Source organism: Diachasma alloeum, unplaced genomic scaffold (assembly GCF_001412515.2).
Source record: "Diachasma alloeum isolate Michigan unplaced genomic scaffold, Dall2.0 Dall_scaffold_00557, whole genome shotgun sequence".
Taxonomy (NCBI): domain Eukaryota; kingdom Metazoa; phylum Arthropoda; class Insecta; order Hymenoptera; family Braconidae; genus Diachasma; species Diachasma alloeum.
Window position 1 is genome coordinate 377,724 of NW_021680689.1, and position 27,266 is coordinate 404,989.

Sequence of the window (27,266 nt, forward strand, 5' to 3'; positions counted from 1 at the left end):
CCCCCCCCCCCGAGGATGTCAGGGGAACAGTGCAACTAGAGTTCGATTACAGTAGGTCCTGAGGCTATCCCTGGGGTGAGTGATTTATCAATAATTTTTTCAAATATTATCCCGGGTATTTACCTGGGTGACACATGCTCTCGCTCTGCCACTTTCTGACACTTGGGTATTTTTCGGCGGGGCCTGGGGTGCATGGTCAAGGTCAATAATGTTTTCGGGTTTTTAAAGGGCCTGCAGAAGCCCTTGAAAAAATTATCAATCACTTCTGCAATTTTTTTCAATGAAAAAAATCGAAAAAAGTCAATCGGAGTTTTTTCAGCGGAAAAGGGGAAGTGTTTTGCGGAGCGGATTAAATTCCGCGTGAGGGGAGGGGGCGAACAGGTGGACAGGGGGGCTCATGTTGAAATAATCCCGGAAGGTGTTTATTATTGTTGAAAAGAGAAACTCGCGGTTTTTTAATTTTTTTAAGTCATCAAAGATGAAAGAATGTTTTTAATGGATGGAATGGGTTATGAGGGAGATTATTTGGACGGGTTCAAGGCTCTTGTTTTATCGTTCGGATATTTTGGGACCTCTTGAGAGTAACTGCTCAGTCTCATCGGGGATAATCTCACCCTCTGATGGGACTGCAGCATCTGCAATCGATCCGCATTGCACCCCAGAAGTTCCTCGCATGTGTCAAAATATTTACTAGAGAGGGAGAGAATGGGGTTTAATTTTTTTTTTTTTTAATTTTTTATATCGACACCTCCAGCGGTAATTCTCAACTCGATTTCTATTTCTAACGGTGAATTAGGCCGAGTGAAAACTCGTAAAAATCCGCGGTGTGAAACGAGGTGAAAACTAACGAAATAAAAGAGCAAATGATTGGTACGTGGAGAGTTGATCCATGTGCACGCGAAGTCGATTTTTTAAAGTTGTGAAAATTGTATTTTTAAACCTTGGGTATGAGGTAATGACCGGTGAAAATAAACAGACGTGTGTTGGGCGTCGCAAACGCAATGGCAAGACGAAAAATGTTTGATGGAAAGAAAGCGGAAATTAAATTCATGGATTTGAATTCGGTTTTTGGGGGATATCTTGGCATTGAAGGCAGATGGCAGATTTTTCGTCAAGACGTTTTTTGTAGTTTTTGAAATTCTCTACAAAAAATGTCTTCACAAGTATCTTGGTATCTCTCATAGTTTGAGAGATATCTCCCAAAAACTGAGTTCAACGTTGAATTGAACTGGAAAAACGTTCTATGGAAAATGTCCAATTTGCAGAGAGGAAGGGAAGAAAAATAATGTGATTCAAAAATAGGGAGACGAAGTATTACGTGAATTTTTTCTGAACTGAATGGGCCTAGAGTCTGGAAGTTATTAATAGAAAAAAATTCGACTCTCGAGATATTTTAGCTCTTGAAATGATCTCCAAATAAATCGTCTTCAAAAATTCTGCTATTCCTCACAATTTTGCAGTAATGTTCATCAATCTCGACGGCAAAATTATAAATTCAATTCCCCCATCACTAAATAACCCACCGGCATAATTAATTCCCCGAGTTGACACGAAAACACTTGAATCTCATGATTAATAAAGTGATCGGGTAAATGCCAGACAGAGCTCGTCGTTAATCCAAAATGTCGAGTAATATCGTAACACTCGGGCCCTCGACCTTTTCCTCCCATATATAAATTCAACGTCAATACACCGAGGATAAAGCCACCCGTCACCAGTCGTCCCCTGACCTCTCAAATGTACTTCCACATGTTTTACCCAAAATGTTGTATATACATATTGGTATACATAACGGGTTTGCGTGTCGTTTTGTAAAGTCTCGGATTCCCCAGGCCCCGTGTCACAAACTGGGTGGCAACTCGTAACGCCCAATTTTCTTCCCTCATTCGTATTATTTATCGTAAAATGATAATAAAGCCAAGACTCAGGATTAAATTCCACTCATCGATATTTCGAAATTTTGATTCACTTGTTTTAAGATGAATTATCGAGGTCTTCACATCACGTGATTCAATATCTCCTTATCTCGAATTTTAACATCTATTTGGAATGAATTCAGGGGGATTCTGTCACGAAGATGAGTTTAATTTAATCGATTTGGGGTTTTGCTATTGGTAACTGTTTATTCTGAGCAGTGAGGGACGATTGATTGTTATGGATGGGGGAACATTTGGGGCAAATAAGAGGGGAGAAAGGTAAACAACGATTTCTGTATTTAGACATTAGGTTTTTCAGGCGAAAAATTCACTCATCAATTTGCTCATCTTCAATACAGGACAATCTCGATGGGGAATGATTCTACAGAAAAATGTCACAGAACATTTTTTGTCGGAAATTTTCTCCTCTGCAAAAAAGTTCTTGTGACATTTTCTCGTAGAACCGCTGGTTTTCGAAATATTCCCCAAGAACTGATCCGAAACAGCGTAACATTGAATTAAAAAATTAGAAAAAAAGGGTTCCTCCATTAATTCACCTTTAATAGAGCAATTCGATTCAATTGATGCGTTACAGAGGATGGGCGTGCAGTGTTGTGCATCGATGACGGTTAGAAAAATGATCGACGATGGGTGGAAACTGTTCAGAGGCACGTACTAATGGATAAAGAATGGCTATCGTGCCTTATCTATGCAAATTCACCCAACTTTGAAGGGGTATCGCTTGACTGGGGGTTTTTAGGGAGCACGAATATGCTTCAAGCACTTTGTCTTCGTTCATGAGTGAGGTCAGACTTACAACAGGTACTTTAATGTCTTTCCGACTCATTTTATTCAATAACATTTAACGACAGGAAGTTCTAAAACACAGGAATTTTTTTTCGCAAACATTTTTCACTTGGAAGTATAAAATTATTATCGTATAGGCGTTATACTATTCATCTACGGCTTTAATAAACAAGGAACAAAGGAACTGTTGAGCGGCCTCGTGAGAAAATAAATGCGCCATGATTTCCCAGTCAAAAGGGGATGAAAAAATCTAAAGGAGAGCTTGAAAAATTTGTTCTTTTTCGAGGCACTGGATGAAGCGAGTTAAAAATTATCTGAAAAACGTAAATAGTTGTAAGAAATGTTCAATAATACGAGGTGGGGATAGATGCCGGCGTCGCCATCTTGCTTGTATCCCCCTTCCACTACTGCAAGGGTCTTTAAACATGGCGGCGTCCCCACCTCGTGTTTTCAAACATTTTTTAAAATTATTCATCATCTTTACATGATCCTCTCCTCGCATTATCCGGTTTCTATAGGAAGAACATTTTTTTAAAGCCATTTGTCACATTTTTTCATCCTCGTTTGGCTGAGAAATCACGACGCAAAGTTTTCCCCACATTTCAGTAGTTTTTTTCCGACGGCTCTTGCTGTTAAAAAAAAGAAGTCTGACATTCCACAAATTTTTCGTTGGCACCAGAAGAAGGAAAAAGTTTTCTGAATTATGCGGAATATTCTTTTCGTACCGTGACCTTCCCAATAAATTGTCACACAAGAACAATCCCAAGAATTACCAATCACACCCCTCGAGTGTGCAAAATTCACAAATGGCGTGTCGACATTTCGGAATTCACTCCAAATTCCCCTAATTTTCAACTGGCACTCAAGACCGCGAGAAGACGAAATCGATGAAAACCCGGTGAATTGTTAGGTGAACATTTATCCCCACCCGTTGTATACAGACAATGCAAATACAATCGTCGAATAGACATGCTACAAATGCCGGTAGAACTATTGACTCCGTAAATCCCCTCCCGGCATTTTCCCCAACCCCCGAGCTTCCACCACTCACCTAAAAAAATTCTCCCCACCTCCCCCAGCACAAGACCTTCGCCAAATGATTTTTTTATGCCCTCCAAACTTCAATTATAACCGTTAAAAAAAATGGAAAAATTGTTTTTGAGAGCTAGAGTTATCCCGTGCATGTTAACGACGGGATAACACCAGTGGAATTGAAGGAGTTTGCGGGCAGGTGGAAACGGGAAGGGGCGGATGTTAATTTGCCAAACGCCTCAGCTGTTTCCTAGAGTACCTGAGTAACTTCTCTTTGCGTGACATTACCCTGAATGTATTATAACGTCTTTAACCAGGGCAGCGTGTTGCTTTACGAGGATTTGCTGGGTGTGTTGCGTGATGCACGAATTAATTCATCCTCGGAGGGGGGGAGGGATTTTCGCGAGATATGAGCTGGCCATGGGGCACTAGGTACCGGCTGACCTAATTTTTATTCGACTCGAGATTTAATAATAAAAGAAATAAAAGTTGAAGCATGAAACGAGATCAATCAATTTTGCTTGAGACTGAACCATCGGATTCACCTGAACCCGGACTCATTTGAAAGATTATAAAAATACCTCGAAAATGGCGTGAAATTTTCTGGCAAATAACTTCCTGAAATGATTGAGAGTCATTGAATTGTCATAAAGACCTTTAATATCCAATTCCGCAAGAACTTGAATTTCCCACATCAATAATTCCCACGAGTGTCCCATAAATAACCCCCTCCCCATTGTCACCCGAAGGTCTCCCACCCAAGGGCAATGCCTCTAGCCTCTAATCCCCATTTTTATTAACATTAATCGGCAAAAATTCCGTGGTATAGAGATAAGTAACAAGCGCTGTGTAGCGTCGCTTGACAACAGCCCCGCAATCCCCGTGTACAGCGACGAAGTAGCGCAAGGGCGACCAGGTTCTGCAGCCCACACACATATTATCCATAGCAAGCCGGTCATTTACTTCCAGGTGGTGCGCGTGTTTAGAAAAAACACGAAATTGTGATGCAGTAGCTGGTGAATAAAATGACCTAAGTTTCAATCCCATATTTCCCAGGAGGCGGTAAAATTTTCTTCCCCTGTGGCGACTTCCCTCGATGCTTATCGTGTGCAAACGGGGACAACGCTCTAAAATCCGGGTCAAATGGCACGAGCGCAGGTACAATTGACCGGTCGAGCCTGTGCAATTTTTTATCCTCAATTTTTCGAGTTTTTTGTTTGTCACCGACAATTGACGGAGTATATCGTCGCAATCTGAGCGGCACTCGATCGTTATCTTTGTGAGCAGTGGCATTCTCTTGAGCTGATGAATCACCTCCGAGGTCGTTGGACCGTGCTCCATCACCTGCGGCCATTCGGATGGAACAAATTTTGATGATTCGAGAAATTGCGATGGGATTAGATTAATTGAGTTCATTTAGAGCTCTGGGGGAGTTCAAGGGAGCTTGCGGAATTTGTAGAGGGTGCTTTTTGGGTGGAATTTTGAGAGCGCCACATAAATTTGAAACTAAAATTTGGCTATGTCTATTGAATCCAGAGATAATTGTCTAAAACCAAGTTAAAGTCCATTAACAACTTCAATAGCCCTTTGGTTTTTGGGAATTATCGCGGAATCTAGAACAGATAGCGAAATTTTTGCTTAAACATTTTTCATAGAGAATTTCAAGAGTTACAAAAAAGGTCCAGATGGAATTTCTGCTATCTCCATTAGATCCCGAGATATTCGTCAAAAAATCAGTTAAGAATCGACTGAACTCAACTAATTAACCCCCTTCATTACATAATTCATTGCGAACCTCGTAGACTCTCCATACTGTAGGCTCAAGTGCTTGGAAGCGTTCCGAGACACTCCGAAGACTGTAGAAGTCCCTGGAGTCGAGGTAGGACAGGATCTCTATCAAGATCTCAGTGGGAAGAGACAGGAGGCCAGGTTTACCAAAATCCTCTGCATCGAGATTTATTTCCCCAGAGGTTTGCGTTTTTTTTTGGCTTTCGTCGCGTCGAAAACGTTTGGCGGGTACCAACGAGTCCATCCGCGCTTTTTCACTCGCATTTTACATTACCCATTAATTTAAACAGCGAAATTAGACGGAGGATCGAGAAGGTTAATTACCGTAATTGACAACAAGGCATCTTCATTTGTTTCTGCTGTCGCTTAAATCACTTTCCAGCGATTGTACCGGCAGAATAATCAAGAACACGATGAATGACACTTGATGTCTATCACACGCAAGTTTTACAGTAAAATGAATTCAGTAGAGAAGTGGTAAAACGGTACAAGTCGATTTTAACTATTCCACTGACCAGTTTTCAATGAATATCTCGGAATCTAAGGGAGATGGCAAAATTTCTGTTATAATCTTTTTTGTAGAGCCGATTGAGAGCTACAACAAATGTGATTACGAAAACTTCGCTATCTCCCTTAGATTTCGAAATATTCCTCAAAAACTCAACTGAGAGATAAGTCGAGTTGAACCATTTTACCACTTCGCTACTGAATTCTACAGAAGTTTTTCCAACGGTTCGTTAGTAAAATTTTTGAATTGAAATAATTTCCCTCGTACATTTCCAAATGGAATACATTAAAATCTACCAAAAGAAATTACCCCAATCATCGCTACTGATATTAATCATCAAGATTTAAAATTTTTAAATGACATTAAAACGTCTGGACAACTACGACCACGCGTGACGGCATTCGAGTGTCCGGATGGGCTGTTCTCAGTGAAAACGTTGGTCAGAGTTACGTCCGATTGGCAATTAGTAATCATGGAGGGGTGTGCACAGTTGCCTGTGCGAGTTACGTACCGGGAAATCGATGCCCGATTGACGCTAGGAATGCCAAGTAAGAGTTCTATCCGGTATCGATTGACTCCATCAGAGTTAAAAAATTTATTTGCAAGACACTTAACACGTCAGTTATTACCGGTGGTAGTTGACACAATTTTAAAAGAATTTTAGTTTAAGAATTGTCGAGGCATTGCCCGATGCAAGGCCTCCATATATTTCAATATTTTATTGAAAGAACTCGTAATGAAATCAAGGGAATACGCAGGTGGGGATTTGAACCCACAACCTTCAGATTACCAATATTAACACCGAACTTAATCGTTCGGGCGGAGGGTCACGAGGGTCAGAAGGGCTACGAGATGATTTCCACACTCATCATGATATTGTGACCAACACCTCATGAACGAACGACCAATGATCACAGAGCCAAGAAATTATCCAACAAACATGTCTTGGAAACATGTTTTCAGGTGTTAAAATGCTCTCGCAACTGAAGACTGAAAGCCGCCGGTTGGATGGCAAGCGCCCGAAGGAGTTGATGTCCTCATCGAGCCTATCCGGGATGTCTCAACTATCGAACAGCAGTGAAGAGGCCCTGGAGCCCTTCGTCACCCACAAGCCCGAGAATGCCGAGAGGTGAGGCTTTTCTTTATAATAATCCTCACACCTCATGAATAAAAGATCCCACGTTATGGTAATGAGAATGAAAAGGGGCCTGCCGCGGTGATTAGAAGGCCTTCGCTAACGCATTTCGGTATTTAGTAAAGTCGTAACACGAGGCTTGCGTTTCTGAAAGGGAAAACTCAAGTGGAGATGGGGCGAAACACGATATTTCCAAGTGTTACGTTTTTATACGATTTATTTCCCTCGTTTATTCACGATTACAGACGTACTTCCGTAATTACATGGGATAATTTCTCATTAATTCCCGACATTTTTATATCTGTGGTATTCGATAGCACTGGGAGTGAGTAGTTTGTAAATTAAACCCACGAGTTTGAATCGCGTGATTTATAAGGATTTCATGGCTCGGGATTATTGAACTCCGAAGCACGTGGGTGAGCGCGATGAATCGTCCATACATATAGACATCAATTTTTTTATTTGTTTGAATGAGGAAACCTGCAGTGCACTCTGTGGATTTTTTTAGATCAATTTTACTGCAGGTCCCGTTCTTATCCGCCTTCGATATCACTGTCAGCCCTGGATCAATCTAGATCGATTGGATCGATAATCAGCCATTGAAAATCACTTTTAATGAATGAGAAATTGCAATTTGTTGCAGTGCACCCAAAGAGAACAGTGCAAAAGGAAACGAGTGGTTGGTGAACGGCCCCAGTGGCAGCAAAGCCCCCGTTCTCAGGTTCAAGTGAGTCTCCTTCACCAAAAATAAACCGATCTAACGAGGCTCACCGTCGTTAAAAATTCTTTTTCTTATTTTTGCGCAGGTGTTCAGCCCTGGCAACTCCCCCCGAAGATCCCCCAGCTAAGCAACTCCACATGACCTATAAAATCATCCAGGCTGACACAAAGCTGATGACACTACTCCTCCAGTGCCACGGACTATCCGAGGTGAGTCATTCATCGGTTCATCGTTAATCACACCTCTATTATGAATCATTGTAATAATACAAAACATGATATCGATTGCTGCGAGGGGCTGATTATAAGAGGCTCGTGAGCCATCGGTCGCAGTTATCAGTCGCAAACTCAGAGGTCTTGAGTTAATCATAATAAGACCACGGGATCGAGTCACTTCTAAATACTTATAGTCACCAGTTGAACAATAAACAATCTCATATGTCTTTATACTATATATCTTTATTATGAATCATTGTAATATTACAAAACTTATAGTATGGGTTATTGCGAGAGGATGATTATACGAAGCCCATTAGTCATAACGCGATAGAAATCTCGAGTTAATCGTGATAAAAACACGGGATTAATTAACAAAAAACCGTCGCCGATCACTTGAAGCCTCTCATTAATACTGATACACTAGACAGTCGAGGTCGATTCAATGGATGCAATTGCTCCAGAACCAGTGGGACCCAGGGCACAGTTCGACATCCAAATTGGCCTTGGTCAGAGTTTCCCTGAGCACTTTGACTCCTTCGCAATCAAGCCCCCAATTAGCTAGGTTTCCAATTTTCCTCAGTCTCCTGCAGCCCCTCAGCATCTTCAGAATGACCCCGGCGGATATCTTGCTGGCTTCGTAGACGTAGAAACACGTGAGACAGTTCAGTAGACAATTATCGCGGATTAGAAGCATCTCGAGATGTTCGTTAGTAAGATCGAAGCAGCTGTGCACGTGTAGTGAGGAAAGTACAGGCGAAAGTTTGATGATCATCGTGACAGTGTGAGCAGTGACAGTTCTGCCGAGTTGAATTCTCCTGAGTTTTCTCAGGGGCGGAGGGTCTGGTCCGTCTAGCCAGACGACCGCCGCCCCCGTCTTCGAGAGACTGACGAGATTTGGACAGTTCTCGAAGACCTCCCTCAGGTCCAACTGCACTGGAGTGTCGCTCTCAGTGATTCTGACACTGAGATCTCTCAATCTCTGTCCGTTTGTCCTCAAGTAATCGTAGAAGCCTGAGAGCCACTCTTTCCTCGCTGGTACACTCTGAATACTCAAGCAGGTGACGTAAGGGAAGAGTCTGAGTGCTTCGGGCGGATGGAGGGGCTCGGAAATGAAGATTTTCTCGAGTCTCGGGCAGGTCTGGGACAGCAACTCCAGTCTCGCAGCTGTTGTTCGACTGCTTCTTGCTTGGGTTAGATTGAAAGGTGTTCGCAGTTGGATTACTCCTCTGTTCATTATCTCGACGACTCGTCCCATGTGGTTGTAATCCGCCAGCGATTCGAGATGGGGGACGTGAGCCAGGGCCAGTAGCACCCCAGCACTGGTGACAGCGGTGTTAGCGACGTTTAGAATCTTCAGGGAATTGCAGAGGACATTCCTCCTCTCGCAGTACTCCAGCAGAATTCCCTGTCGCTCCTGTCTCTCGATCTTATTCTTCTTGGATTTGAGCTTTGAGATGATGGCTTTCAGCTTCGACCAGCTAGTCTCCGAGGGTGACGGATAGGTCGGCAATTTGTCTCGGAGTTCGATCTGAAGGAGAAGATTGTTCAGCCCCATGTCCGTCACTTGCATCGAACAGGCGACGTCTAGGACAACGAGTTTGGGACAGGCTTTGCCGATTACTTGAAGAACAGAGTCATTAGCGATGTTCCTCAGAGTGAGGCTTCGTAGGTTCCTCATGTTCTGAAGAGCGGACTTGAGGAGTTTGCAGTCTAGCCGAAGGAGGGCGGATCTGGCTAGCTCAAGGGATTCCAAACCGATTCCTTCGGAGGCTAGAAGTTTCAAGAGAGACGTTTGGTGGCTGCAGCCGTAGTAACAGCACAGATTAACTTTCAGCTGCTTGATGTCAGGCCCGAGGAGTAGAGCCAGTAGATAAAGTGGCGCAGGTCCAGATATCAGAGTCGACCCGTCTGGGGCTGGACCATAAAGCATTCTCGAGGTCTCCTCAATGACTCGCGATCGAAGTATTGCTGGCAGTGAGTTGACGTAGTAAGGTCGAATCGATTGTTTAGCGTATGTTAAAACTTGATTAGCGGACGTCTCCTGCGAGAGCAGCTGCAATCGCCGGCACGTACCGTCCAACTGCTGGCACACACGTCCCATACTTAGTCCCTCCAGGGACAGAGGCTGACGATGGCCAGGCATCTCGGCATTCACTAGAGAAAAAAAAAGGATTATTCATTTTTAAAATGTTGATCTTACTGAGTGCAGTATGGGAGGTATTTTCGACAAATTGAGCCATGCGCCTTCTTTGTTTCATTTCAAGGCCTGACAACAGGTTATTCCCGTCGCGCGTCAATTCGTTTTATTTTATTCCGTGGGCACCTGGTACACGCCATAGAATCCTTAACGAGCCAACGATAATTTAACGCTCTTCTTCAAACATATCTTGTGGACAATGACAGAAGAATAATTTTTGGCTCTTGGTGAAAAAAAAAGCATTCAGGTAACTGTTTGCCTCGGCGGTTAGAATGTATACATTAACTTGTGAATGTCTCATGCCAATCAAAAATTATGCCTCTGGTATCGTAATTTATTCTCATGATGTTGCGTTAATGGATGAGAATCAATATGGAACTTGGTGACTGTGTGGCATCTCGCTAATCGAGTTATAACACTGATATTCACATCCTACTTGTCACCGTCACGCCTGACGACTCGGTTTCCGTTCTCCATGTGTTCCACATGTTGGAGGATTCAGTGTAATATCATTTTTACCCACATCTATATTTTTATGTTTTCAATCTTATCTGATAATCGCATCGATTGCGCTTTGCCGAACAAAAAATGAGGAAAATATCGTTGGCATTTATTGGATGAGATTCAAGGAGATCTTGATCGCGGGGACAATTATGAATGACGTTGGCTAATCTAATTTTTTTTCCTATCTATATTATTGAGTATCTAGGACTATTAACAGATTACCCAATAATCGACTCGAGTTTTCGATCATTGGTCGTATTTTTCCGAGCCTTCGGGTTCAGATCTTCCCATTTTCCTAATTCGAGGCATTCTCTCCTCAACAAATTTTTTTTTTATTTTTGACAATTTTTTTTTATTTATTCATCTCTTTGGTGTTACAAATGTTTTTCTTTGTTTTACATCTGTGTAGTCCTCCTCCTCTCCTTAATAATTGGTTAACACCAGTTACACAAAATTTATTCTACGTTCATTTTTTGTTATCCTTCATTTTAACTCTGCTTTAAATTAGTAAATATCTAGTATCACTGTTAGTCCTCACTTAATTGTCCTCAACAAAATTTTAAACTCTCTAAAAAAAACCTAATATCGGATGCAATCGCAAGTACCTTGACATTTAAGAGCCTCCCGTATTCAGACGTGGCTCGTAACTCACTCCTCTTGCGGTGAACAGTCCGGTGTAAGGGACTTGTCGCGTAAAAATTTCCTCGTCAGCTAAATTTCAATATGCCCATAAATCCCATGGAGTCGAATAGGAAGTCATTAAATATCCCAACCGACAAAACATTGACTAAAGTCGACATATCGAGTTTCCGGAATACCATACATTATCGTCATCCTGCTGTCATGTCTCGAGATGCGACAAATAGAGTAAAATGACCATAAAAACAACCTTGTCCTTCATCCACAAACAATACATATTCTCTCTCTCTCTCGCTCGCTCTATCACCTCATCTCTTGCTCCCGCGTGGAATAACAAGTCGCATATTTTATACAAATCGATTATTCTAATTTTTCACAACTCGTGGACTATCGCGCATATTATTCCCCGGTTGTTATTACGGTCAACTCGTGACGATTAAGTTTATGCATGTTGTACTGGTAATCATCACCTACTTTGTTATTATTCCTTATCCATACAGGCTATTCAAACTTTTGACGATTCAATTCAGTAGCGAAGCGGTAAACCGGGTTAAGTCGATTTTGACTTTGGGTCAGTTTTTGATGAATATCTCGGAATCTAAAAGAGATGGCAGAATTTTCCCAGGACCTTTTTTGTAACTCTCAATTGGCTCTACAAAAAAGGCCATGACAAAAAAATTTCTATCTCTTTTAGATTCCGAGATATTCGTCAAAAACTGGCCAATAGTCAAAATCGACTTGACCCGGTTTACCGCTTCACTACTGAATTGATTTCATGTGTTTCAAGTTATCAGTGTTTCAAGTTATAAGTATCAAATTGAGCTAAACATTCGTATTTTTCATTACTGAATAATTGAACTAAAGTTTACTTTTTTCACTAATTTCGCCGTCATTAATTGTGCAAAAATTAAGTTGTATCTAATTTTTTTAGTAACAGCCGGCCAGGCTCTGCAGCGCAGACCACAGCCGAATCATTCAAAAAGTTACTTGATATCTATATTTTTTTTAGAAATGAATGGAATATGAATTTTTTTAATGCGAAAAATCGCCGGATTTTGGGGTTGAACCCATGACCCTTAGGCCTCCAGTCTAAGCCTTCATCACCCACATGGCCGCCCCCTCGGTCCATCGAACTATCATTTTTCAATTATGAAAATTCATTGAGAAGATTGCAGTAACAATCATCTTCAACATTGTAAATATTTTTCTTTGAGGAAATCTGTCACTGACGAAAAATAGTGCAAATATGAAGACTTTTCCTCTACAAGCTCATCAATTTTACAACTGAGTCTCGGCTGTTGTTATCTGTGAACATTTTCTATTATAATTTCAAATGGCATTCGAATGACTTTTTTATCTCCTCGTTGTCACATTTATTTTGTTTCATAAATACCCCTGAATAACACATTCTCTTAATCTCTGAATTGTCTCCTACACCAATAAATCGTAATCTCGATAAAATTCACAGGGGTTGAAATCCATCAATCAAAACTCATTAAACAACAATTAAATCGCCATTTAAGTCTGAATTACACTTGTTCATGCCGGTCACGCAAGCACTTGGCACATCTTTGGGGGTATGATTTCACCCCGAAATTAATCAAACCCGATTATATCGATCAAGGGGGTAGGAGAGCACTTTTACGCGCAGGTAAACTCCCACTGGGCGTGAAGGAAACGAAAATCCTGTTAAGATCGACGATAAAAAGGTTCAATGAAAGTTTAACCCGTGTTTTCTCGATTTTTTTTTCTCTCCCCCTTCCAATTCATTCAAACGATCCTATCACTCCATTTCACTGATCTATCACTCGATATTTCGGGGGAATAATGTTCTTTTAATGCGTGAAATCCGCTGTGAATGAACACATGCCTACCTTGATTAAACAAATTCCCCTGACGGGCTGTCTCCTGAGCGGTGGCTCGTGCTAGACTGAGGGGCCTGTGTTTCTCTCAGTTGGAATATCGTAAAAGCGTCTCGCTCTTACGACCTCGCGCCTCCCAATCATGGCGTCCGAGAGTTATAACTTGAGGTTTTTCTTAAAATACTAGATTATTTATCGGGAGATGAGTGGGAATTTTTATTCTTCTTTCTTCTCTCGCTTTTTTCCCCTTTCTATTTCATTATATTACTTTTCTCAGGTCGAGGTTTTGAAATTCGATGCAATAATGTGGATTAAGCGTTGAATTTTTTGTTTGGAGGTGAAGTGAAGGTTTCGGGAATTATTTATTTGACTTTATCGAGATAAAAATGCTCAGCCGAATTTCTGGGATTTAGACGAGATGATTTGTACGTTATTTTGACAGAATTTCTTCATTTTCATTTCTTCACGATGAACAAATGATCTATTCTTCGTTGAATTGTACGTCCTCTTTGTGAAATTCATTTGATTATCGTTATTTCAATTAATTTTTAATAGAAATTATCCGCTCACTCGCGGAGTTTTCAGGAGGAACTCTTTTATTTCTGTTTGTTTCATAGAAAATGTCTAGCTTTCCAATGACGACTTCATGACTTCAATTTTTTCTTCAACTTTCTTCGATAGTTCGAGTCAATTCAAACTTCCTCGTTTCGTGTATTTGCGGTGGAAAAATATTCAACAGGAATGTGGATTCTACAACGAATTAATTAATTCCTCCGGATTTTTATGAAAAACGGATTTACATGACCCTGAATAATGCCAATGATTTTTCCGCCGATCGAGCAATGATTTACGATTGCATGTGGGTCAATGGTATCGATGCAAGAAACACCTTAAAAAAATTACTCCATGAATAACGAGATTGATTCTAGGCGCAATTTTTATTTTCTCCTCTCACTTTTTTATCATTCGTGTGGATTTCTTCGAGGAATTCACCATTGAGTCTTGTCACGAAGTACGTGATCAACAATTGGAATGCGTTATTATAAGACCAGAGTCTTTGTCGTTAATCCCCATTTATCAGTACCAAAAAAACGCACACACCCTTGCCAAACGGAGACATCAGGCGGAATCACCTGTGCACATTAATAAAATATGAATGACAATCCTTTTTTTCTGGTATTTCATCGTAAAAAATAAAATTATATCGGAAGGATCATCACTCCCACTCTCATCAACAAAATATGAGTAACAATCCCCCATTGCGGATCTTCTCATACAAAAAATAAAAAAAGTAGACTTTAAGGAACTCCAGAAGCTACTCGCTGACGAATCAATGATTATTGATGCCCCAACTCCATCAATATTAATCCCTCAATCATCTCGAAGTCACGAGAATGTCTCGTTTCACGTGAATGGTAAAAACCGTGCGACATAATAGTGGAATCTGGGATAAATAATTCATCAGTGTTGAATCCGCTCCAGGATCTTCTGGCGTGTGGATGGTCTCATTGATGACGGTTCATCAATATTGGATGATGGAAAAACATTTAGATGGAAAATAGGAATATTATCGGTATCACGGTCGAGTGAGGTTTCCGGGTTGACATTACTGATCTCCTTCCTGAGTCCACTGGACCTTCGGCCTAGTACCTTTTCGTCCTTCCTCGCGTGTTTCCTTGAGTATTACCGATTTTTCCGGATTAATAAAAGTCAATGGTGCATTAAATTATGGTGAATATTATTCAAGGATCTGTCTAGGCTTATTGTTGAGGCAGTTTCTCTTGTTTCTCATGGGTAAAAGTGAGGAGATGTCATTTTTTACATTGGTCACGTAATCATCGTTTGACCGAGTCATTTCGTACGTACTGATGTACTTTCCCTTTCCCTTTCCACAGGCAGGCACCAACGGGGGGTATTATTAGGTATTGGCAAGCGAAATCGATGCCTGAAGTGGTTCAGGGACAAACGGGTTATCTGAATGATATTTAATTATCTGTAAAAATTGGGTTTATCGGGTTTTCGTCGACCGCAGGTGGGCTGGTGGGGTGCTAATGGACACATTTGAGAGGTGTAAACTTGGGGAATTCAGTGGGAGATATTGGAATTACATGTTTCTAAAGTCAAACTGATAAATTTTATTCTCATGGTTCGATAATTATACGATTGTGTTGAAGGAATGTCGAAAGCCATTTTTTAATTTCAGTTCAGTCATTCATCATTTTTTAACGTGAAATTTACGAAATAGTCCATTTCTCAATGAAATTTATTTCTCATTTTGAGGGTGAAAATTGAGCTGTGCTCATACCAAGGGGTCATACCAGCTCCGAAAGATCGGTAATTGTGTCCCCATTCGCTTCATCATGTTCCACTTGCCCCAATTTTCCTTTCAATAAAGACAATTAGAAATGCATCATTCGATATATTGATGTCAATTGCCGCAAGTCATATCAATAAACCCCGTCGTCATCAGATGAAATGAATTTGTCAACGAGAGACCATCTTATCTCAGGGAATTAAATACTCCCGAGCCAGGAAGTTATGGTGAACATTGAAAAATATAAAAAGATACATTGAGAGTCTCGACGCGTAAAAAATGGTCGACCGCAAGGTCATAAATGTGTACGTGGCCCAGGCAATTTTTTTTCTCCTCTTCCTTTTGTACTCATGAATGCGAGACGAATGTTTAAATACAGAATTTCTGAGAAAACCCTTTACACATGGATTTACGTTGGCAAAGCATTTCTTCATTGTTATTGAGATACGGTTATCATGAACGTCTCTTTCGTGTCTCCATTGTTTCCTCCCAATGGTTTTTCCATTCTCATGACACAGTAAAAAGAAAAAAAAACTTTGTTTTCGGTTACACGAAGTCGATCTGAGCGTGAATGTGAGGACAATTTTCTGGATTAGTTTGACTTTGACAGAGGGGAAACTGTTTACGTGATGATAATACTGGTAGCGAATTTTAATGTTGGACTAGTCTGCGGAACAGGTTAAAAAAAAAATTTTTTTCGTCGGTTTTTTTTAGGTTTCGGTCAACGATGCCGACTTCAACCTTCTGTGGATGGGAAGCCACCCGAAACCGGACGTTCTGAGGAGCCTAGCACCGTTCCAAAAAATTAATCACTTCCCGAGGTAAACCAAGAATGTTATTGGCGAGCGATTGAGGAACAGGATGAGTTTATCTAGAGTGGAGATTATTTTTTTGTCGAATATCTCGGAAACAATCAGAGATAACGAAAAATTTTTTTCGTGACTTTTTTTTAGAACATTATAAGAGCTACAAAAGAGGTCTGAATGAAAATAAAATCTGTCTCTATTAAATTTCGAGATATTCCACAAAAAACTTTTGAAGCCATGTTTTGGTGAATATCTCTAAATCTACGAGACTTCTGTATTTTTTTAGAAATGAATGTAATTTGGAAAAATGAAAAAAAAAACCGCCGGATGTTGGGTTTGAACCCACGACCCTCAGGTTACCAGTTCAAGCCTCTGCACACATGGCTATCTACTGGGCGCCTTAAGCCGTGACTTTTCGATGATGAAATTATTTATAAATCTGCTCCAGATAGCGAAGTTTTCATTGAGACCTTTTTTGTAGCTCTCAAAATTCTCTCCCAAAAAATCCCTTACATAATTTCCCTTATCCCCCTTGAATCAAAATTGCCCCATCCTGTTTCTCCTTTCCATTAATTCATCAAAATCTCTCCACTCTCATCATCCCTAATCTCCGCATGCTCCAGATCCTACGAGATAACCCGAAAAGACCGCCTCTACAAGAACATCGAGGCAATGCAACGAAGCAAAGGTCTCCGTAATCTGGACTTCATCCCCCAGACATTTTTACTCCCCAGTGAATCCCGTGAGCTGCTGACCGCACACTTCAGGTACCGGGGGCCCTGGATCGTAAAACCAAAAGCGAGCTCCCGTGGTCGTGGCATCTACATCGTCAACAGCGTAAGTATCCATTCAGAAAGCCCAAAGAAAAGATCCCGATGACTCATGCATGAGAAGGAAAAGCCAATAACTTGTGGTTTTCTCGCAGCCAGAGAAGATATTCACTGAGGAATCAGTCATTGTGGCGCAGTACATCAACAATCCCCTGTTGGTAGATGGCCACAAGTGCGATCTACGTCTCTACGTTGCTGTCACAAACTACGATCCACTGCTCATTTATCTGTATGAGGAGGGATTAGTCAGATTCGCTACAGTCAAGTATGAGGGTGGCAATCAGTATGTCTGGAATCCCTGCATGCACCTGTGTAATTACAGCATCAACAAGTTTCATGTTGATTATGTCAAGTACGTCATCACATTTATAGTGGGAGTTGGGGGGATCCAGATTTTTTCCGATTTTTTTTCTTGAACGTAATAGAAGTCATAAGGGCGACGAAGGTCAAAAAGTTGTTTGATTTCTACATTTTTTTTTAGAAATTAATAGAATATGAATTTGGAAGAATGCAAAAAATCGCCGGAGGTTGGATTTGAACCCACGACCCTCAGGTTTCCAGTTTGAGCCTTTACACATGTGGCTATCCAATCGGTTCATTAAACTATGATTTTTCAATGATGAATTCAGTAGTGAAGCGGTAAACCGAGTTAAGTCGATTTTGACTTTTGATCAGTTTTTGATGAATATCTCAGAACCTAAGAGAGACAGCACAATTTTTCTCATGACCTTTTTTGTAGAACCGATTAAGAGCTATAAAAAGGTTATAACAAAAATTTTTCTATCTCTTTTAGATTCTGAGATAATCGTCAAAAACTGGCCAATAGTCAAAATCGACTTGACCCGGTTTACCGCTTCGCTACTGAATTCCATCGAAAAGATTACAATGTCGGAAATCTTCAACATTGTAAGTATTTTCTTTGAGGAAATCTGTCATTGACGAAAGATAGTGCAAATATGGATATTTCCTCTTGAAATTCATCTCATTTTGGCAATCCCTTTGTCTCCAACCAGTTAAATTCACGCGAAAGCTTCGAATAAAATGGCATTCCTTCCTGAATTCTCATCTTACAATTCCCACCCAGGAGTGAAGATCCGGACGCTGAAGACGTGGGTCACAAATGGACCCTCTCGGCCCTCCTTCGTCACCTCCGTTCAATGGGTCAGGACACAGAGCTCCTGATGCAGAGAATCGAGGATATAATAATAAAATCCATCCTGGCGACAGCCTCTGGAATCGTTAGTGGAGTGAAGCAGTTCGTAAAACATCCGGAAACGTGTTTCGAGCTCTACGGTTTCGACATTCTCATAGACGACACCCTGAAGCCCTGGCTGCTGGAGGTCAACCTGACGCCGTCCCTGGGCTGTGACTCTCCCCTGGACGTTCGATTGAAATCCGCCCTGATGGCGGATCTGCTGACCCTAGTGGGTCTCCCAGCAGTGGATCCAATTCTCAGACCCCAGAACTCCCAGAGCAGACCCCTGGGGAATCCCTCCAAGAGGCTAGCTAGTCACAGAAGAGTCAATTCAGCTGAGGGTCTCAATACCAAGAAGCGGAGCCCTGTGAAGCCCTCCAACAGGTCTGGCTTCAATTATTAAAACGACTTTTTAAACACTTGAATTCAATTCTTTTTTTTTTCGCTTCGAAAACTTTTTTTCAAGTGCGGAAACGAAAAATCTATAAATATTTTTATGGACACATTAAAACCGCAAGTACAATGTCTAAAGCTCGAGATATGAATCAAATATGCGTTCTTAATTTAATTTATTCCTGTGTTGTTGAATAAAAACATGAAAAAAAAAAACAGGTCTGGCCTCAGTTCGGAGCAACTGAGGATCGTGGCGTCAGCGAAGGCCCAGTTCGAGAGGCGTGGGGGCTTCGTCAGGATCTTCCCGAGTCCAAAGTCATGGGAAATGTACTCGCAATACCTGGATCCAGTCACGGGGATTCCTGTGGTGACAGATCCCCTGGGACCTGGCAGAGTCCCTCAGGGGGTCAATACTAATTACAATCTGATGCTGCATGAACAGTTGTTTCCAGCTGCCAGCAGAACCACTGGGTTCTCAGTGCCTGAGGTGACCTTGGACAGATTGTCGAGGTGATTTAAATGGGATTATGCGGAGCATCTGGGGTTTATGACGTTTTTTAATTGGGTTTTTTTTTTCATTTCAGGTATGAGAGGTACGAGAGAGCACTGGTTAGAGGACACAAACAGAGTCTAGATCGGGGGGATAGCAAGGAGAATATTGATGTGGATACGCATAAGTATAAGGACCAAGTCACTCAGATGATGCAAGAGGGAAACAAGCTCAGGTAATTTTCTTGAAGTGATTATGAAAATGAGATGAATTAATTTTTCTCTATTTTTGTTCTAAATTTTTATCTACTTGTTTTTCATTTCTTCGTGCATTTAGTTATTCATTTATGTATTTATTTACATATTTATTTATTTTTATATCAGGTTTTGGTGAATATCTGAGAATCTAAGCAAGATGGAAAAATTTTTATTCAGACATTTTTTCTACAGAATTTTCATGAGTTACAAAAAAAGGTCTGAACAAAAATTTTGGTATCTCCATTGGATTTAGAGATGTATCATCATTTAATTGATGAATTCAATGATTTTCGACATCTGAATTGCAAATTAAACGGGTCCTTGATTCATTTTCAGTCCCGGAGAGGCGAGAAAAGCCTTCGGTCTGTACTTAGGATGTATTCTACGTAAAATATCCCAACCAAGTGCTGATTCTGTCTGCTGTGACCTCGTCATGAAGTTTCTGCAGCAGTCCTCCAGTAATTTACGAACGCCATTCCTCTTCACTGTACGTGATTTGCATTCTTAAGACTTAATTATGAGTCGAGAAGTTTGTTGTGTAATTTTTCAAGGGCTCTTGAAACTTCTGGGTGATTAAAAAATTACAGGTCATGATTTTTTTATCAATAGATACCGAGTAACAAGTTGAGCGACAAGGATCGTGCAGCCATCACTGCCAAGCAGCTGTCTGATTTTTTGCATCTGTATAATCGTGAAACTGATCTTTATGCCGATACTGTTGACAGACCTAGGACTGTACCCAATAGATTATTTCAGAAATTTCTGACCTGTGCGAGGTTAGTAACAATTTTTAACATTTGCATTTATTTGTGATGATTTTTCCATTTAAAATTTAAAGTGTTTAATTTAATTCTTCATTTCGAACTGAAAAAAAAATTGAAAATTTAATTTTTTGTTGAAATCCCCTAAAACAATTGGCAAATGTCAATGAAAAAAATCCTCTTCATTTATAGAAATTATCGTTTTCTTGAAAAAATCTCAAAATAACTCAAAAATTGAAATTTTTTTTATTTCGAAATGAAATAATTAATCACTTCTCATAATTACTCCAGTGAAGAGGACCTCGACGACGTTCTGATCCTCCAAACAAAGCTCTACAACTGCGCCCACAGTTTCCTGGGAAGAAGTGGCTTCGCAGGGAACCTCCGAGGGAGCAATCTCCTGGGTTCCCTGCCCCAGATAACGTCCCGAGTCCACTCAAATGCAGCGACCTCAGAGCAGTGCAAGTGCACCCAGCCGAACAGTAGACCAAGTAAAGCGCCTCGCACGTAAAAAAATCCTAGGGCCCTGTTAACTTCATCCCCTCGATAATTAGCTGATAATTTTAGGAGTAAGTTTATTGATCGGAGGATACGGTTGAACCGTCCACACTCGATTACCTCGTCAATCAGGGCTAATTAAGAGTTGAAGCCAACAACGACAGCAAGGCCTAGATGTCAAGCACGTTGACATCGACAATCTTTGGGAATATTTTAAGCTGAATTATTCATTTACATTTTCACAATTTTTTCGTGTGGTGCTAGTTTCGAATCGATGTTTTTTAAGAATCCTAGGTACTAATTGCTAATTAAATTCAGTAATTATTTGATTGTTAATGAAGTAGTGGAGTGGTACAACAGTTGGAACGAATAGACTCCACTTTTTACTCAGAAAAAGTCGAGTAAAATCATTCTGCACCACTGAATTGTTAATAAAACAAAGAACATTTTGAGAAATTAACAAATTGCACAAAGTAGTTGTCGGCCTAATGATTTGTGTTTTGTAAAAATAATTATGTGGCCTAGTTTCGATGGTGCTTAAGCTCTGGCTATCTATCAGTCATGTTTATAATCAACCAATTCACTTCCATTGTAGTCTGTTCTATTTTTATTTATTTTTTATTCTGTTGTTCTGTGGATAATCAACACCTAGTCATGAGCAGAAGTGATCAATGTGATTGAGGTACGGGAGATAATTTATTGTACTGATTAATTATCGCTTGATTATATTTTTGAGAAAACACAGAACATGTTGATATAGTATTTTTGTGCTGTGATACGAGAGTTTTTCATGAACAACTGCGCTGAGAATTAGATAATCCTAGGGATAACTGCACGTTTGTTTGGATTCAATAGCACGATTTTGATATTATTTATTTGAAGAAAAACATCTAGGGCTTTTTATTTCTTTTTTTTTTAATATCGTTTTATACTTTTGTTAATTTTTTTTATTTAATCGGAGACTTTACGTGCACGTTATCATGATTTTAACAATCGGATGCTCTTTGTATTTAGTGTTGTCGCACAATATTTATTCATTTTAGCAATTATGAGGGAGAAAGGAGCGAAAATTTAATGAGTGGGAATTAATACAGTTTTTTTAGCAGTTAATTATTCAGAAGGAAGATTGTGGGGGTGATGGACGAAAACAGCTCAGCAATTTTGTAATTCAATAATGAACAATCCTCCCCTATACTGCCTCTACTTAATAAAATTTAATGATTGATGAAATTCAACGATATGTGGCAAATTTATCGCATTCACTCGGCTTCTGTGCAGTCAGAGTTGTCCTTCATTCCCAGATGAATCAATGAGAAAGTAGAAAATTTCGAATTTAATGAAGACATGTGTAAAAATGAACATTGAAATGATTTTGTTAATAAAAGAATGCAGCTGAATTTTGCCTCAATGATTCAACGATTGATTCACCCCTGTGAAGGTATTATTCAACGTGAAAGAAGGTCGTTTGACTTTATAAACAAATAAGCAGCAAACCCATTTTTTATACGCTTTAATCATTTATTTATTGAAATATTCAACGTACGTATGTATACAAGACACACCCACCAGTCACCAATAGAAAGTTTTATTGCAAAAGGAATGGAAAAAGAAGATCAGCATTTCTCAACAGTATTTACAGTTGGAAAATCCCTTAATAATAATCCATTAACATCACAGTGTTTAACACATCGTTTCTGATGATGAATTTCAATAGTTTGAAGTGCTTATCAACATTACTGGAAGCCTTGCTTCATGGAATTACATTTGGAATGTACATTTACTCCAGAACAACTAGATTAAGCTGATTCAGTGGGAAAAAGAACAGCTACTTCTTAATTCTACATTAATCGATGAATTATTTTCTTAAAATGATGTCTTCAAAGTAATAGTTACGTAATTTTATCTCTCATTTCATTCGTCATTATCTTTAATCATAGAACAGTCTTGGGCTCTTCGAGCCAACGTTCAACGACTTACTAAATTACGAGAGAACATCAAGAAACTTTAACAGGAAATTCAATTCCCCATGTACATCTCCTGACATCACGAGATAAATAAACAATTCAGAAAAAAATTAAATCAACTTCTCATGGTTTACCACGCATCCTTACACTCGATCATCAATGAGTAAAAAAAATGGGGAAATGTTTAAATCTCGTCTCTCAATTTCTCATTCTTCCTCTCGTTTTTCTTCTCAGGCTGTTCTTTCACCGGTTTAACGTCGGGCTGCGCCTTCTTCTGCTGAACAGGTTTCTTAGGGGGTTGAGTCGTCGTTGGTTTTGGAGTAGTTGTAGTCGGTTTCTGAGTTGTTGTTGTAGGTCGAGGAGTTGTTGTAGTGGTTGTTCTTGTTGTTGTGGGTCTAGGAGTCGTCGTCACCTCAGGAGTCTCGACCTTTTTCCTCTCCTTCTTCTCGATCTTCTTGAGCCCAGGAAGAGCCTTCTCCAGAGGAACTCTAGCTAGATAGTCATTGGAGAAGGATCCCAGCCAGAGGTAGCCATCGTGGGGGAAGGCAGAGGTGATTGTGTTTATCTGTCCATCAGATGCCTGCAGGACGTCCAGGATGTGGCCGTGGGGATCGATCCTCAAGACAGTTACAGATTTCTCCAAGAGAAATGCAGAAGACTCGAAGTGTCCAATGGAATGAATGATCTTCTTAGAGTAATAATTCGGGTACACCTGCTCCAGGAACTTGAAGGGCGCCTCCAGGATCCCCAGGAGTCTCAGGACCATCTTCCGGAGGTAGGGGTGGGGCGCCAGGGACTGGACCAACTGGGGATGCTCCTCATCAGCTGATGTGGGCAGAGCCACCAGGAAATTACCCTGACCATCGCTGTGGATGTTGTCTGGAAGTCCTGGCAGGGATTCTATGAATATCTCACTCTTTCCAGCCTTTGGACCCTTCAGGTGGTACTTGTGAATACGGGATTTACCGAGATCTGCCACTAAGAGGAAGGACTCGTCGTCGGAGAGTTTTAAACCGTTAGCGAAACTCAGTTTGTCCATTAGGACTTCGTTCCTCTTCGATGCTGCATTGTAACGGATCAATCTGGTGGAGGTAATTGACGTGAGTGAGAGGAGTGCTATGTTTTTCTTTGGGGGGGGAAGGGGTCACGAGGGGTGGGGGGATTCCCTATAGATTTTGAAATTCTCAAGAAAAAATGTCTTGACAAAATACAATCTATCTCATTTAGATTCCTAGATGTTTACCATTTTCATATATTGATATTTACCTTCCGGAGGGATCAGCCAGCATCGCAAAGATTCCATCGTACAGTTTGAAATCACTACTGGAGTCTGTCCAGTACAGATCACCATTCGACGTTACATCAATGCTGTTCGGGAGCATTGGTCTCCTCCCACTGATCGGTTGGGCTGGATCCACAATCTTCTCGTACTTCCCTGTCTTCACGTTGACTTTGAAAATACCGTAGTATGCGTCGGCGACGAAGAGGTTTCCCTTCTTGTCGAATTTGAGCCCCAGAGGACGTCCACATTTCTCTTCCTCCCATAATCCGTCTGTCGATGACGAGTATTAATTATCTCTGAGATTTTATAGGTTTTCAGATTCAAGGAGAGTTTTGGGGGATTTAAAGAGAATTTAAAGAGATCTGAAAATTGGATGCAACGAGTTTTTCAATTCAATTACGTGGAAAAAATTATTCAATCGACTCCTGGGAAAATTGTGAGAATGAATTATGTCAAGTTAAAATTAATTTAAAGATTTGAGATTAATTGTTTGAAAATTATTTACGAAAGAGTAGAAGTACTTCTCAAAAATATTTTCTGGTGGTGAAAATGAATTAAATCAGACCTTTAGAGTTGAAAGAATAAAATTGTAGCAGAATGTTCGGTAATCTAGGGTCAAGTGGGGCTTAAATGGAAGATTGGATGATGATGGCTGTTAGTCTGCAGATGTTGCGGCGACTTAAACGAGAATAAAAAATGGCCAGAGGACTCACCACACTTTTTCCCGAATTTCACGACCTCGACGAGTTTGTTCCCCACGAGTTTGCTGACACTGCCCCCATGCAGAGTCGTGTACAAAACTCCATCATACGCATCGAAGGCCTCAGGCCCCTTGATTTCACCTTTGAACAGCTTCTCCGCTCCATTCAGCCGACCATTCGGTTCTTTGTTAATTCCTACCGGAAGCTTGAATCTGTGACGATGAAAATGCGTCGCGTATTTCAATTGCAAATGCGGGGAAATCATTAGTTAGTGATAAATCGTTGAAGCCAGTAGAGAGCATAATTCGTTTATGATTCCCTGCGTAACTCTGAACATTTTTTTCCATAAATCCATTAGTCTCGAGTGATTTACGAACTAATATTGATAAAAAAATGAAGGATAAAATTTTTTCAAGAACTTCTATCTCAATTATCTCGGAAACTGTTGGGTTTAGAGGAAAATGCAAAAGGAAATGTTTTTAAAGAATTCTATTCTCCACAGAAATTGTCTTGTCACATTTTTTGCTAAACCCAGTAGTTATCGAGATATTTTCAAATTACTCTGATGAAATTACAAAAAATCAGAATATCTCCCCAGCTCAGGTTTATCAAGAAATGATAAGACATTCTTTGCAAAGGATTTAACTCCCTCAAAAAAACAGGTACAATATTTTTGCCTGAACCTCAGCAATTTTCAAATCAATTGAAAAAAAAAAACAAAATCAAAACAAAAAGTTGAAATGTCTCCATCATCTATCGCGAATACCCCAAGATCTATTGAGTTTATCGAAAAATGTCATAAGACATTTTTTCTAGAGAATAAAATTCCCCACAAAAAGTATCTTATCAAATTTTCCCCTAAACCCACTCCTTCGCCCATTATCCACGGAAAACCCCATAAAAATCCCCTCCCAAAAGATCGTGAAAACTCACTCATAGGACCTGGTCTCGATGTTGGGTGGCAGTCCAGGGATATAAGTAATCGCCGCCAGGAATGTCGCGATGTAGATGAACGAAGTGCCAACTGATTTGAGAAAGCCCATGTTGGCCTTGAGACACGAATGCACGATCAAAGTTCAATCTCCTTGAACTTGCGAGACCCTGAAGCCCGAAAACGTCCATTGATTAAACAACACTTCAAAAAGAGACCGCCCCTAGACCCCTCGAGTGCCCCTGCCCCTCTTGACCCTCGAGAGCCCCCCCCAGACCCACAAAAATAATCTCCCAGATAAGAAAAGCAGTCGAGAATCATCAGAAATGGCAGAGGACTAACCAAAAAATTCCAAAACAATTGACAAGACTCACGATAATCTCCAGCCCCAGTCCCTCAGACGTGTTTTACCAGCTACTTCAGCCTCTGCACTAGTTTCTACTCCTCAACCTGCAAAAAATACGAAAAAAAAACAGAGTTGACCTTTAATCACTCCCTCCCCCCGAAAACCCTTGACAGAGGAGCACAAGCCGGTGAAGACCGAGAGTATCCCCTCAGAACGTCAATATCTCTGAACTCAACGATGCGATTTGTAAAAATCTAGTCTCATTTTGAAGATCGCTTTTCACTCTTCAAAATGAGAAAAAATTCTCAAAATTCACTCAGCGGTTCTCGAGTTATCGCCGATGGAAGAAGGCCCGCCCCACTCTCCCCTGACTCACCTCGCGCCAACGACGTTCGCCTGGCGACTGCTCTCGCCGTGAAATCGCAACGCAAAACTGAGTACGTGTAACTGATCCCAGAATAACTACATAAACCGTCCGAGGAAATGATCGATCCTGATACCGAGGGGAGAGGGAGACCACAACAAAATGATACTGAAATGAATTCCCGTCTTCCAAAATCGAAAGCGATTGGATCGGGGAAAACAGCAAGACCTGATGTTTTTTTTCGCGGATTGGGGGACTCCTCCCACATTCCCCGGTGCCCAGGGACCGGTCTACCCGATGCAAAAGGAAATAAACACGGGGAGAGTCGATATCACCTGGAGATGTGGAGAGGACGTTGCATGGGGATTGTGTAACTAACGTGGTAACGGTTGTTTTTCTAACGACCGATGACCTCAGAACCGGGAGGAGTCTAGGATCACTCCGGACGTTATCCTCGGGCGAAGAAAATCAAGAAGAAATTCAGTAGTGAAGGGGTAAAACGGTTCAAGTCGACTTAGGAGAGAATGCGGTAAAACGGCCCCTTTTGACTTTTTCAAAAATGTTAACAGCTCATTCAATTGGAAATTAAATGGAATAATTTTTTTCCCATGGAAACTACACTTCTTCCGCTTTAGAATGAGCCTAGACTGATCTCAATTAATGAATTTGTTCGAGAGTTATGAGGATCAGAAAAAAAGTCAAAAAAAGGCCGTTTTACCGCACTCTCCCTTATCTCTTAGTTTAGTTTTTGAAGAATATCTCCGAATCTAAAGGAGATAACGAAATTTTCGTAATAACCTTTTTTAT

General features: G+C 40.6%; 3 protein-coding genes across 4 annotated transcripts; 1 reads left to right on the forward strand and 2 right to left on the reverse strand.

Moving 5' to 3' along the window:
- Window positions 1–22,268, forward strand: LOC107043252 (tubulin polyglutamylase TTLL5). Of its 2 annotated transcripts, none has more exons than XM_015264654.1 (13): window positions 1–75; window positions 7,015–7,180; window positions 7,830–7,913; window positions 7,993–8,116; window positions 16,356–16,462; window positions 17,071–17,284; window positions 17,373–17,629; window positions 18,362–18,856; window positions 19,085–19,375; window positions 19,450–19,590; window positions 19,949–20,099; window positions 20,222–20,388; window positions 20,665–22,268. In XM_015264654.1, the coding sequence occupies exons 2-13, from the start codon at window positions 7,023–7,025 to the stop codon at window positions 20,882–20,884; spliced, it is 2,409 nt and encodes an 802-aa protein (XP_015120140.1). In that variant the 5' UTR covers window positions 1–75; window positions 7,015–7,022; the 3' UTR covers window positions 20,885–22,268. The 2 variants fall into 2 exon arrangements, with proteins under 2 accessions (XP_015120140.1, XP_015120138.1); XM_015264652.1 differs by lacking the exon at window positions 1–75 and adding an exon at window positions 2,652–2,738.
- Window positions 8,347–13,384, reverse strand: LOC107043253. The gene is made up of 2 exons (XM_015264655.2): window positions 13,340–13,384; window positions 8,347–10,279 (listed from the first exon to the last, which is right to left on the reverse strand). The coding sequence occupies exon 2, from the start codon at window positions 10,266–10,268 to the stop codon at window positions 8,565–8,567; it is 1,704 nt and encodes a 567-aa protein (XP_015120141.1). The 5' UTR covers window positions 10,269–10,279; window positions 13,340–13,384; the 3' UTR covers window positions 8,347–8,564.
- Window positions 22,269–22,366: 98 nt separating the features above from the next.
- Window positions 22,367–26,577, reverse strand: LOC107043254 (adipocyte plasma membrane-associated protein). The gene is made up of 6 exons (XM_015264656.2): window positions 26,472–26,577; window positions 26,124–26,199; window positions 25,752–25,919; window positions 24,831–25,030; window positions 24,102–24,387; window positions 22,367–23,917 (listed from the first exon to the last, which is right to left on the reverse strand). The coding sequence occupies exons 3-6, from the start codon at window positions 25,859–25,861 to the stop codon at window positions 23,020–23,022; spliced, it is 1,494 nt and encodes a 497-aa protein (XP_015120142.1). The 5' UTR covers window positions 25,862–25,919; window positions 26,124–26,199; window positions 26,472–26,577; the 3' UTR covers window positions 22,367–23,019.
- Between the last annotated feature and the right edge of the window lie 689 nt (window positions 26,578–27,266).